The sequence below is a fragment of the Dermacentor silvarum genome, chromosome 1 (assembly GCF_013339745.2).
Source record: "Dermacentor silvarum isolate Dsil-2018 chromosome 1, BIME_Dsil_1.4, whole genome shotgun sequence".
NCBI lineage: Eukaryota > Metazoa > Arthropoda > Arachnida > Ixodida > Ixodidae > Dermacentor > Dermacentor silvarum.
The window spans coordinates 72671596-72685970 of record NC_051154.1 but is presented as its reverse complement, the minus strand read 5'-3'; the positions used below and the strand labels follow the sequence as shown (position 1 = coordinate 72685970).

At 45.3% G+C, this 14375-nt stretch overlaps 1 protein-coding gene across 1 annotated transcript in view; it reads right to left on the bottom strand.

Moving 5' to 3' along the window:
- Positions 1–4732: 4732 nt before the first annotated feature.
- The window catches only part of LOC119465769 (hemocyte protein-glutamine gamma-glutamyltransferase-like), a 48865-nt gene continuing 39222 nt past the window's right edge, over positions 4733–14375 (bottom strand). The window contains exons 11-14 of the mRNA XM_037726230.2: positions 11717–11947; positions 7509–7663; positions 5677–5813; positions 4733–4923 (exon numbers count right to left, since the gene is read on the bottom strand). Of these exons, the coding sequence (XP_037582158.1) occupies positions 4782–4923; positions 5677–5813; positions 7509–7663; positions 11717–11947 (665 nt within the window). The 3' untranslated portion in view covers positions 4733–4781. The remainder of the gene's footprint in view (positions 4924–5676; positions 5814–7508; positions 7664–11716; positions 11948–14375) is intronic.

The window sequence follows — 14375 nt, the reverse complement described above, 5'->3', positions numbered from 1 at the left end:
TCAGCTTCGTAGCGTGCACCAGCGAGTATAGAACATGCTTGCGTGTGAGATTCTCACAGCAGATCGGCTGAGGTTGCTCTCCATCTGTTGCACCTTCGCTTGACGGACGCTTTTTTTTTCTTTCTCTTTTTACCCCAGCCCCAGGTAAGATTACTCCCTGTTAGGGTCCAAAATAGAATGTTGAAGGGAATGCTGGAATGTACGTGAGGCCAATCTACGCTCGCTGTGGCAGTGTTAGCGCTTTGCTGGAGCCGCGGTTGGCAGCAAGGTCAGTGCTTGGTGTGTAGGGTGATTGCGCCGAATATGATCCAATCGGGCCTTCTGGGACCTTCTGGCGAATAGTGATGCCACTCGAACGACTAACGTCTTAGTGATTTTATCACGACAGTCCGTCCTAACGGACGCACTTTCGTAGATTTCCTTCTATTTTATTTTATGCGCGTGTTTCAGGCAAGCTATCGTTGTGTCCTTCCCGGAGACAATTGCAAAGCTGTCTGGAATTATTTGCCTTTGCCTTTGACAACGAAAGCGACTGACGACCAACGGACGGCGACATTTTCTTTTTCCCCCCAAGAGGCTCAGCTTTGTCCCAACTCGTGAGAGAGAGAGAGAGATCGATCGATCGATCGATCGATCGATCGATAGATAGATAGATAGATAGATAGATAGATAGATAGATAGTCGCCTACAATCGGGAAACTTTTGATCGTACTTGAATCTTTAGGAATGGATCTAATTATGAAGATGACATATCGGGCTCGCCAAAGGTCACCCCATTCGAACATATGTTGCTGTGGATGGTCTCAGCAGGGCGAATATTTACGACTCGTGAAAGGTTCTTATGAACTCTTGGGGGCTTTTGTATCTTGCTATGGTTTGATTCATCACATACCGTTTTTAAAAATTATTTTTATGACACTTTGGAGCAGAGGCATATCCGGCGAATCCTACGAGGTGTCAACGTCTCATAACATATACATAATAAAAGAAAAATAATAAGAAAACTCCATTTATGTCACATGTCAGGAGATCTCTTTTGAAGTTGCACGTCCTGACTCTAGCTGGGCTCAAGTAGTAGCAGTCGTAGTATGAAACATTTATTAAAAAGAGAACGAGCGTTGTGTACTAAGGTAGGCTCCTTAGTCCACAAGCGCTGCAGTAGCAACTCCCTGCTATGCCCGCCCTGGCAGCTAGAGCTGGTCTTGCGGATCTGAGCAGGTCAGCGCTGCCTTCCACTGGTCAGGGGTGGGGTTGAGAATGGGCGGAATGTTGGGTGTATGGACCCAAGCCCACATTGTGTGATATAAGGAGGCGTATTCATCACAGTGAGGACATCTATATGAGTATATAGCGGGATGGATGGCATGGTATAGGCCTCAGATGGGGATAAGTATTAGTCTGAAGTCTTCGTCAGGCCAGAGCCTCTTAGCGAGTGAGTGTTTTGTGTGGAGGTGGTTGGTGGCGGCGAGTTAAGTGATGGAGTTGTAGAAGTTGAGTATAGGTAAGTAGTAAAGGCTCCAGGTAAGTCTCGACCAGGGTATCTATCTGCGGTGTCTGGATGGCGTGCGCTCGAGCGCAGGCGTGTGCGTGCTGATTGCCGCTTAGATACTTGTGACCCGGAGTCCATAGGAGAACGATGGAGGGGGTTGGTGTTTGCAGCGAGTGGAGTATATATGTGGTGAGCCATGTTAGAAAACTTGTCGCTGGCGTAGTTGCGACTTGATTCTTGGGAGTCCGACAAAACGATAACTCAGTCCTATTGCGGCCGAGCCACTGAAGCTAGTGCAATGGTCACTTCCTCCGCTTCCGTGATGAATGTATGTCGTACCGTGGCTGCAAGAGTTTCTTTCCCCCTACCATCTACTACGCTCATAGCGTGCGCTGAGAGTGGAGAAATGGTAACGGCATCCACTTAGGGTTGGGTAACGTTGGGTTGGGCTCCGTATTTGTGAGTCAAAGCTTGCGCCCTATGTCTTCGACCAGCATGATGTGTGGGGTGCAAGGATGTGTCGTCTGGTAGCGGATCGTTGTAGTCTTTCCATTTGATTAACGAGGCAAGCCTCGATAAGTTCTTGGGCAGTATTGTGAACTCCAAGCGCTTCTAGTCGGAATGTTGCCGTTCTGGGTGGCAGTCCAAACGACTGCTTGTAGGTTGCTCGCAAGGGTATGTCGAGGGCGTTAAGGTCTACTGTCCTCAGTGGAAGATTGGGGATGAAATGTACTAGGCGACTGATGAGTGCTTGCATGAGGCGCAGGATGGCATCCTCCTAGAGACCACGCTTCCTGTTGGTGATGCGACAGCCCATACGAAGGACCTGCATGGTGGAGCGTTGTAGGCGTTGGAGAGCATGGCCCGCTCCACTGCAGGCCGAGGATACGGAGTTTTCTCACCCGGGGGATTTGGTTGGTGCCTATGTGGAGTGTACTATCGGGCGGTATCGGGCTTGCTTTGCCTCGCGCTTTGTGGGTTAGGATAAGGAGTTCTTATTTTTCTGTTGGGCATCTTGTTGTGCACCCACGGAGCCACCCGTGGTCCATATAGTAATGTCATCCGCGTATAGGGCGTGCCTGATACCTGGGATTGCATTTACTTGGGCGCTAGTCCAATCATGGCGATGTTGAAGAGTGCTCGGGAGAGCACTGTGCCTTGCGGTGCACCCTTGTTAATTGTGCGGACAGGTGGCGTTCACAAGCTGTCGGTGGTTTTGGTGGCTGCTGTACGGTTGGTAAGGAACTCGTTGATGTAATTATATGTGCGTGCCCGCAGTTGGCTTTGCTCAGGTTCTCTAGAATGGCATGGCGTGCGACGTTGTGAAAAGTACCCTTGCGATCTAAGGCAAGAATGATTTTTGGGCTATTGGGTGTGACGTGGTCGAGGACTTCTTCCTTCTATTGAAGTAGAATATCTTGGGTGGAAAGATTGGGTCGGAAACCAAACATTGTGTATGGGAAGAGATGCTGGTCCTCTATGTGATGTTGCAGTCTTTCGTGGACAATGTGCCCAAAGAGCTTTCCCAGAAAGGATGTCAGTGATATGGGGCGTAGGTTGCTGAGTCAGGGTGTTTTACCCGGTTTGGGAATTCACGCGATTTCGGCGTGCTTCCATTGTGCTGGTAAGCTATCCGTCTCCCAGTGTTTGTTAAGAAGGTCGAGTATGGCCTGCACGGAGTCGTCATCGAGATTTCGGGGGATTAGATCGCGGCCAGGTGTCGTGTTGCGAGTAAGCTTGTTCAGAGCGTGCGTAAGTTCGGATGAAGTGATTGGCTGGTCTAGTGTCTCATTCGGACACCCCGTGTACTCGGGATGGGTTTCGACGGTTGCGCATAGATCTGATGTAGTTGTCTTTAAAGTCTTTAAGGAGTTCCCCACCGGGGTGGCTCAGTCAGCTAAGGCGCTGCGCTGCTGAGCACGAGGTCGCGGGATCGAATCCCGGCCGCGGTGGCCGCATTTCGATGGAGGCGAAATGCAAAAACGCCCGTGTGCTTGCGTTGTAGTGCACGTTAAAGAACCCCAGGTGGTCAAAATTAATCCGGAGCCCTCCACTACGGCGTGCCTCATAATCAGAACTGGTTTTGGCACGTAAAACACCAGAAAGAAGAATCTTTAAGGAGTCGGTCGTTGGTTCCATGGTCGTTGTGAAGAATTCGCCTCATGGTGTCCTGGCTCTCCCGCTTGTTTTGAGTGGCATCGAAAAAGTGTCGGAGAGTGCGCCATGTCTTGATTATGCTCAGAGTACCCTGTAGAGCAGTGCTCACCAAACCCCAGTTCTGTCCTGTGAGATGGCCGGCGTATTTCTCATCGGCTGCGGTGAGGGATGCGGTGCGGAGTTTCAGACGTCTGTTGTATTTCTGTCAGCGCCATCTTTTGGCGAGGCTGTGTCACAGTTCTCACAGGGGCCAGAGGTGTGGATCAAATGCTGGGTTGTCGGTGGTGAGTTCTATGTGTTCGGAGTGTTTATCATGTGTCGCTTGAATACCTTTGAGCCATTCCTTAAGGTTCTCGATGGTGGTAAGACCAGTGATGAGATGATCTTGTCTGAAGGCAGTTCAGTCTGTTAGCGCGGCGGTCCGGATGGTTCGGCGTGCGAAGTTTCTTGTAAATATTGTGGCACTAAGGGGGGGGGGGGGGTATGCAGTGATATCGCTGCCTAGTGTGGCATTTCTATTGCACCATTCGGCGTCAGGACACGTGTCAGGACACGCGACTCGATTGATGTTGTCGCCCACTTATGGAGGGTGTTGGGAATCAGTGAGGATGGGGAGTTGATGTTGCTGTATGACGTTGTTTATTTTTTTTTACCTATGGCGTGTTTCTGGTGTAGCCCCACGCGATATGCGTGACGTTGAAGTCACCTAGAATGAGTAGTCCATTACAGCCTGCTAGCTGTTTGGTCTGGTGAACGAGGCGGTCGAGGCAGCCTAAGTTCTCTCACGGAGAGGTGTAGAGCTGGGCTCAACATCTCCTAATTTATATATAATACATAAATTATATATAAAAACACTCCGTTTATATATCACGCGTCAGGAATTCCCATTTGAGGTCGCAAGTACTGCACATAGCTGGGCTGATACCTACCGTTATCTTGCAAAGTGATCACTCGCGCCACTTGTGCCAACAGGAGTAGCCAATCCCAGATAGGGTGACGGAAGCAGCGTGAGGTGTACTCGACGCTTTCCAGACACAGAAGTTAAACATTTGTCAGGCATGAAATGTACATGTGCACAGCTTTGTTGATCTTTTGGTTTTATTCCCCGACACCGGAGCTGTTGCAAAGTGCGAGGTCACGAGGACGCCTGCAGGAGGCGGTACCCGTTCATCATGGGCATCTCGCGGCAGTGGAAGGCCGCGTTGAACTCGCGCGTGTACACTGACGATCGGACGATGCTGCCGCTCTTGAAGAAGACACCGAAAGGCTCGACCGACCTGCGCCGGAAAAACAAAACCTGTGGCAACCTCACACGAGCACTAGGATTATTATTTTTTAGGATGTCGAACTTTATCTGCATTCACTCGACGGTCAGAGACGTTATATAATGGCGGAGAAAGTAAGGGCCAAAGTACTGCTTTTCGATTTCGTGCCGCCCAAACGCGTTGCCCATAACGCTGCCGAAGAACCACTGAAAGCTTAACTTCGCGAAGAAAATTGCGTAAAACCTTTTTGAGCTTGTTATATTTCTAAGTAGCAGTTGCGCACTGAGATTAATGTTGTATATTTTTAAAATTGACGTGAACTACTTAAAGATAGACATACAAAAAGATGTTTTCAGGTTCGCGAGGGGACTAACACGCTGGCCTCATCTCCGTACGAGGTTGCACCTCTTCTTAAATCTGTGAAACAGGTGAGCATGACGGACCCATTATTTTTGAGGATGTATTTTTCCCAATTGTGCGGATGTACGCGGATTGCTGGCAATTACGTCCATTTGAGAAAAGGTGTGTAGAACGAGCGACAAGGCGAAGCAGGAAAACGCACTTATCTCGTCTTCTTCCCTTGCATTGATGCTCGTCCTACGCACCATTTCTAAATAGATCTGATACCAACTCGTCCAGTTTGAATTACTATACTCACGTTCGCCACGTTAAGCCGAGCGCCCAGCGTATTTGACCAACCTAACGGCCGATCTGGAGACTTTGGTAATGTTTTGACTGAGCTATAACATTTCTGTTGGTGCTTACCCAGCGGGAGTGGGTTTCAGGAATCGCGTAGAGCCCGGAAGTTCCACGGCAAGCTCGCAGTTTGTGAGTGGAATCGCCAGCGGGTTTTTCATCGACACGTTGTAGTGGACCTCTCCGTTCCGTCCGACGGGAGAGAGCTGCCGAAAGATACAGGAACGTTTTACGGCGTCGAAAAGAAGACAAAAAAGTCGACATGGGCAGGCTTGATGCAGTGTGCTAGAATACGAGGGTTTACCGGCCCGCTGCCTGCTCCTAATTTCACGTACTACGTAACGCCTGCGGTTGAAATGACGTTCCAATCCGTCGCCATGGCCTTGAGTGGTACTGGTTAACAATCCCAGAAGTCATCGACAAGAAACTGAGAGAAACACAGACAGCGAATTGGATGCAAAGAATGGAAACAAAAAAAAAAAAAAGACCATAGAGATTTACAAGAATGGGAAGTAAGAAATTAGAAGGGAAAGTCTGTACGATAACAGGAAAGGAAGTGCTTTGCTATATGAGGCTCGAGCTCGTTGCCTAAGGACAAAAACACACCGGAGGAGATATTCGCAACAAGATGAGGGATGCGTATGCTGCAGGAAAATTCCGGAGACCACTCAGCACATCCTAGTGCAATGCGAAGGCATTCAGTGAAGCGCGTAGGTAACGTACACCTTCCAGAAGCGCTTGGATTTAAAGTGGATGGAAGCATTAACACGTCAGCACTCGAGATAAGCAAGATATACGTTTAAAGTATTGGTTAAAAAAAACAAAAAAACAGGGAAGAGGTTGATACGACTGGATCCGTTACAGGCATAGGTAGCGGTACAAGGTAGAGAAGTTTTTAGGAAAAGGAAAAAAAAAAATTAAAGAGATGCGTACAAAAATGCTCATATGAAAAGCATTTATAGCATACGTGATTAACTCAAGCAGGCTAGGTGGTGACTATTTGTCACCGCCCCGTTTCAAAGGGAATACCAATAATAATAAAAATAATAAATCAGGGCTATATCTAGTACACATACCCAAATACTCAAGAAAGTGGACAGGAGGACAACGCCTCTGTAGCTCAATGTCAGAGCATCGCACGCGTGTTAGATGTGGGTTCGGCTCCCACCTGTGGGAAATTTTCTTTTCATCCACTTTCGTTTCCATTTTTGTTATTACTTCTACATTTCAATTAAAAAAAATAAAACAGGTATTTCCCCTATGCTTTCCTTGGCTTAATTGTCTGTTGGCTTCATGGGTTGTAACTAACGAAAAATTGAGTCCCTCGATTCCCATTATTGTCGTTGCTCTTGTTCATAAATGTGTAACTCATCAACAAAAATATGTATTACATCGCTGTGAGGTGCACGTAGTAAAATGTTGCACACTGTGCCTGTATCGTTTTGTTAAATTATTGTTTACACAAATTGTTTTGGCCTTGATGACAGAAGATCTCCAAGAATCCCAATCCCGGAACATTGGTGTGGTTTAAGGTGAAGTATATTAATTCAAACTGATCTGCTTTTAAAGTTGAATGAAGCGCGTACAACACAATGCTTGTTGCGGAATCTCGGAGTTTTATAACTGCTGATTCAAAATTTCAAGACTGCGATTTTTCACTACTTATGTAAAATATTCCAGAGGGGGTGGGGTGCAAAATGATTAACTTTTCATCAGCGACAGCTAGAATGTGATGTTTACTTCTACACGAAAAGAACAAAAAAGGAATAATAAAAACTGAGTCAGTAATTGCCTCATAACAGCTCTTGTGCATTTCATATGTACTAGAATCACAATCGAGCCTACGCGTAATTTCCCTCTGAGCCTGTAGCAGTGGAACATCGTCTCGACAAAAGACTTACATCGACTTGGAGCTTCGGTAACTGTATGGTGGCGACGCTCCTTGCGTAGGCCAAGTCCTTGCTGTACTTGAGAGTTGCCTCAATGGTGATCATGCAGTCACCGCGGAGCGTCTTAATGTAGTCTTGTGGCTGGGCGATGACGTCGAACGTTTGCTCTGCGAAGGGAGGCGAGCAAATCGCGAGACGAAAATGTCGCCATGTCACTGTCTGGTAAAAACGCATTTTGCCAAAACGTTAGTGCCACTGATATAAAAATTAGAGGAGGGCGAATATAAACTTTTTCGAGTAGGAATCAAATGCGAATAGAAAGTATGGAATATCAAATAGACTATCGAATTGTGAGACCCAGACGCATATAGGAATGCGTTTGGCATTATTTGCCTACTTCAGCCGTTTTGAGCCTGCCTGCCTGCCTGCCTGCCTGCCTGCCTGCCTGCCTGCCTGCCTGCCTGACTGCTATGCCTATCTATCTATCTATCTTATCTATCTATCTATCTATCTATCTATCTATCTATCTATCTATCTATCTATCTATCTATCTAGCGATCTACTATCTAGCTATCTATCTATCTATCTATCTATCTATTATCTATCTATCTATCTATCTTATCTATCTATCTATCTATCTATCTATCTATCTATCTATCTATCTATCTATCTATCTATCTATCTATCTATCTATCTATCTATCTATCTATCTATCTATCTATCTATCTATCTATCTATCTATCTATCTATCTATCTATCTATCTATCTATCTATCTATCTATCTATCTATCTATCTATCTATCTATCTATCTATCTATCTATCTATCTATCTATCTATCTATCTATCTATCTATCTATCTATCTATCTATCTATCTATCTATCTATCTATCTATCTATCTATCTATCTATCTATGCGTTGTCGTCATTCCAGCTTTGTGATAAACGTGACTGAGTCATAAACGTGACTTTAGAAATGCGGTGTGAAGAGTATAGGCAGGCGTTGTGCTCCTTCCGGTGGCAGTTGCCAGCCTGCTCCTCGCTTTCCCTTTCCTGTCTAGTGTATATAAGTTTTCAAAACAAATAGTAATAATACATTGCTCGAATGCTAATCGCATTGCTGTCGACAGAAATTCGTGAGATGAGTTCTGTCGTAATTTTTTAGAGCAGGAATGTCGGTATAATTATAGGTACCATGCTTGTACTGACTACAAAAAAAGATACAGCCAGCTATCACGGACAATTAGGATGAATTCTAAACATAAGATCGCTAATTGTCATTAAAGGAACTGCACGAAATAGCTTCTGAACATCTTTAGAGCCTGGTTGCAAAGAAACTTTCCAAGATAGGCTCGGATATGACTAGCTTTTCAAAACCGCTAAATACATTGCCGAAAAAAGATGCGCAAAACAGCTCTTAAGCTAGAATTTTTTCGTAAGAGCAAATTCGAGCCAATCGTGATGGTGGACATACTATAAGCGAATTCGTTCACCCAATTGCAACCATCACTTACGAGCGAATAACTTTGCGAATTCGACCCCAGAAGTTGTGGAAAAGAAACAGCTGCTGAAGGACCTGTGTGTCGAAGACATCACCGGTTGTAGCGTAAAAGGTAAAACTGCGACATAACTATAGTGCAGTAATCGCTAAATTACAAACTACAATCAAAATTCACAGGTTTCCACGTAGGCGTCCGCCACGAAACCGAAATCAAGACTTGCATTATCATACTTATCGACCTGTGAACGTTGAAATTCGTAAAAAAACCTGCGGACTCCACACCACCAAGTGTGTGTGTGTGTGTGAGAGAGAGAAAGAGAGAGAGAGAGAGAGAGAGAGAGAGAGAGAGAGGGGTTATCACGTAGTGTATTTACAGCTTACACCGACCGCACGCAGGCATGGATGGGCCATTTATTAACAGTGGTACACCTTTAGACGCAACACGTAAGCAGCAACAAACTTGGCACAGCGAGCACACGCAATCATCACGCTGTTGTATATAGTATATCGCAGTGGCTTTCTTAAGCGACTTTCGTGTTGCAGATTTCGCCTGCTTCGGGAACTTGTCTGAATGAACTTGCTAGAAGAAAGTGCCCCTCTTGCGTCCTTTCAGCAACATACTTTCAACGGAAGGTTCGGAGACAGGCAAGAAAAACATTTTCGCGAACAGAATTCGTAAAATTTGACGTAACATTCGTAGAATCGTAAAACGAGCCAAATTTTGTAAACATCTACGAAAAATCCGTAAGTGTTGGCAGGTATGTGATTACACATTTTGTTTCGGCATTGCTTCGAAAACTTTTGTCGTTGTTTCACTTTTGATAATTTACTTTGTTTAGCAGTTGGAGAACAGTAACCATACCATAACAGTCGGTTGGCCGAACACTTTTATGTAGCACGTATTGAGCAACGGAGACCTGTATCAGGAGTTTTTCATGTTGCTCTACAATTTTCTCATTGACACTTTTCATCTAATCATAATGTTTGATAAGTTGATTAATTAATTAAGACTAATTACCTAATTAGGCAGAATGCAAAAAACAATCAGAGTATCTCCAAGCGACGGCAAACAACATTACCTTGGTTCTGTCCAGCTACGTGGCATTTGTATATATTTAAATCTTGGTGCATGATAGTTGGGAGACCCTATATACAGGGTGTACCAGCTATCACGCAGCACGATTTAAAAAAAGAGGAACGGCGTTACGCGAAGCAAACCTAGTGCGTATTGTTCCCAGTACAGTGGAGTAGCCGCCAGTAATTTTTCCGTTACTGAGATTTAATTAGGTAATTGTAATTAATTATATAACTCGAGAAGTACTGTTCTAATTATCAAAGTGTCAATGCGAAAGTTGTAGAGCAACATGAAAAACTCCCGACAAAGCTTTCTGTTGCTCAATACGTGCTACATAAATGTGCTTTTCCAAGTGTGAAAGAAGCCCGCGAATACACTCAGAATTGCCGCGCGACTGGCCGCTCGAGGCACTTTGCGTGTATTCGCGGGCTTCTTTCACGCTCGAAAAAACACATTTTTGTAACACGTATTGAGCTTTGATCGTACTGACACTTTGATAATTAGAACAGTACTTCTCGAGTTAGATAATTAATTACAATTACCAAATTAAATCTCAGTAACGGAAAAATTACTGGCGGTTACTCCACTGTACTGGGAACAATACGCACTAGGTTTGCTTCGCGGAAAGCCGTTCCTCTTTTTTCAAATCGTGCTGCGTGATAGCTGGGACACCCTGTATATTCTAAACTTTATGTGTAAAATAGTAAATGTTGAGAAATATAATTAAAAAAACTCAAACACGTATGGAGTGATAAAATTGTGCTTATATCTGCAGTTAACTGCAATGCTTTCAAAAAATATACCCTGCAGTCCCCTCTGGACCGAAAGGAAGTTATATCACGTGGAGTTTTGAAACTGATCACTACGGTTTCAAGTACCTATAGGCCAGCGTTTTATTGAAATATTTTGTCGTTTATGCTTTTGAGAGTTAGTTATTTAGGCCTGATATGATGCCCGGTGTAGGTAATCTTTCATTGGTGCATTCACTTGGAGGAGCGATACTTGCGACAGGCATTGCTATCCTTCTGATTGGCTTTACGCGTCCGTGCTCGGCGAGAGATTCAGGCGACACTGGATCGCGAGCTTTCTTAATATATATATATATATATATATATATATATATATATATAATATATATATATATATATATATATATATATATATATGAGTACACGGGCATTTTTGCATTTCTCCCCGTTGAAATGCGGCCGCCGCGGTTTGATCCCAGCAGCTTTCTTTTCTATGTACTGTGAATGTCATTGCTATGTATGTATGTATGTATGTATGTATGTATGTATGTATGTATGTATGTATGTATGTATGTATGTATGTATGTATGTATGTATGTATGTATGTATGTATGTATGTATGTATGTATGTATGTATGTATGTATGTATGTATGCATGTATGTATGTATGTATGTATGTATGTATGTATGTATGTATGTATGTATGTATGTATGTATGTATGTATGTATGTATGTATGTATGTATGTATGTATGTATGTATGTATGTATGTATGTATGTATGTATGTATGTATGTATGTGCGCACCAGTAATTTCTTATCCAGAAATTTTTTCAACCTCACCGTTTGGCAAAGCAACGTCAATGGAACCAGCTAGTTCGAGCAGCCGAGCCGCTTACCGCCACCTGCTGGCATGGTGACGTTGTAAACCATGGTGGAGATCGTCCGCGGAAACCGGTTGTTGTAGGTCACCGATGTGATGATAATCGTGAGCTGTGCGTGGAACTGTTTCTCCTGGTTGTTGCTCACGACGCAGGTGACGGCGATGGGCTGGCCCAGCGGCACTGACTTGTCGTGCCGCAGCTTTACTTTCACGAGTTCCTCCGCGGCGTGGCGCGCCATGGGCATGGCTGCGGGAAAGCGCGTCGTTAGCACCACCTCTTTCTTTCGATACGCCAGCGTGCAGAGCACAGGACAGGCCAACAACACGATCGGTACGCTGCCGGTTGCTCCTATACTTTTGTATTCTGTTTACTTCTTACACCAGCGCCTATAGCCCAGTTGCGTGTTATTAGCGATTCCAAGATTTGCGCGCTTTGGAGCGACACTTACCTTTCTGCAGCTCATGGAAGCCAAAAGATAGAGACGTCACACGACGTCACCGTAAAATGCTGGTACGTTGGCAACTTGCGCGCAGCGGGCTCATTGCTGCCTGTTAAAGCAAGTTTGAAGAATAAGGAAACGTGGAGCGGGCTCGCTTTAGAGATTTTGGCGGCGGCGCCCGCCTGATATTTCTCAGAGCAGCGAATATATCAGCAAGCGAGAAGTGAGTTAGGCTTAGCCGTAGGCTTATATCTGGACCTAGCTGGTCAGCCTAACCTGCTCGCAGAGCCGGAGTTGTATTGAGCAACACGAGACAGGTGAGTTCTATTGCTGGATGCGAGTTAAGCGCGTGGTCACGTTACGGAGCTACACGTCTTACGAAGTTCTGTTCGGATGTCCAATGAAATTCCGAGGCTAGCTTTAGGAAACCGACGAAACGACGTGCTGACGGTGACCGAGAAAATGAAATTCTGTTTTTCAGAATTTCCGCAAGTTGTCGCAATGACCAAAGCGGTATAAAGAGAGGCGCGGGGAAACCTCTGCATATTTTTCGCTAACTGTACGTGCAATGAAAGTCCTGTTAAGGGATATAATTTTTTTGGCATTCTTTATTGCGATAGCAATTATATGGACACTCCAGGCGAGTTTCCGCCGTCGTCACCGTGACCGTCTTCCGTCGCGCGCAAGGCACCGGGGGGGGGGGGGGGGGGGGGGGGGGGCGTTTACTCCGGCGGTGGCAGCGTATGGCGCGGCTATCTTGAAAGCGATCTGCGATGAGTACCGAGTCTAGGTGAGCCGAGGGCTTGCGCTGTTCGAGTGGCAGCACAAAGTTCAAATCGCGCGCTGCCTCACGCCAGCGTTTTGACAGCGAGTGTCCGCGGTCATCGAGTGAAATGTGTTCATGTTTGCTTGAGCGCGCTGAACACCATGCTTGTTAGTTTAGTTAGTAAGTGAATGTTTACTAGTTTATAGGGCCGATAAAACTACTATCCTTACTTTGTATAGCTGTCTAGTAATTTGCTATCGCAATCGATGCTTCGCCTTTCGGGCGAAACTTCCGGGTGATTTTTTGGATCAACGCAGAACGTGCTCGGAAAAGCGCATTTTGACGCGCCGTGACAACTTGTACTTGGTTTCTATTCGCCAACTGGTGACGCGGCAGACAGTAGATTTGTGCAATCATCCATATCTACAATCCTATTTGCTGATAAGATGAATTTTAGTTGACTGGTTCGGTTCAAGCGCGACCTATTGTTTGTTTTATTCACTGTAATTCAGGCTCGGTTCATTTGTTGGCTTCACATGCTACGGCTCTGGTTGCGTCGACGTGGGAATTTCGAATAATAAAGCTCTCAGTGGCCGATCTTCGCTGAAGTGCCCCTAATTCCTGGGTAGAGTTGCGCCGACCATCACCGCAGGTCAGCTAGAGGTGTGTTAAAGCTTATCTGCTATTCCCTCGCGCGTTTCTTTCTTATCGTTGCAATATTGGCTGTTTGTCAACGTTTAAGCATCTATGACTTGTGGGGTAACAAAGTTTTGCGTACATTACATCCATAATTGTTGGCGCGCATAAAGCACTATATATTTCCTTTTCGCGTCGGTGTTAGCTGTGTCATGCTAACTATACTCTCGTACTCGTCAAATCACCAAAGTTTAAGCACCATATGGCTCGATCACTCTTTGGGAGGGAGGCCACCTGGGAACGCCCAATGGTGAAAGATAGCCCTCTACCGCAGATGAGGGTAGGTGTATGGGCTTGGTGGGTAAAGCATCTTCAATTTTGTTGTAGCGCAGGCAGAACGACAGACGCACACAAAGGCACACTAGACATGACGCAGCGCTGAGTGTTGTCTAATGTGCCTTTCTGTGTGTCTGTAATTCTGCATCAACAACAAAGTAGAACTCTACCGCGGAATTGTGCAAGTGTCCCGCCTACACAGCGGAGCAGTTACAGTGTTCGCAGCAAGGGATAACACTATCTCCCTGTACACCTCCACACGCACACCCGCACTTAACACAGTTCCTTAGCCGTCACTATATTACTCTTTCATATTTCATTAGAGTATGTGTGTACGATCACGATCCAATTAAAAAAAGTCGTTTTCTTCAGGTTGGTTCCCAAGTACAGTTGCACATTGTTATATACTTTTTAAAAAGTACATCTGTCACGGGCTATTCTATAGTTCCGTCTACATTATTCGATTGTAGAGTAACTCAGCAAGAAAATAGGCTTTT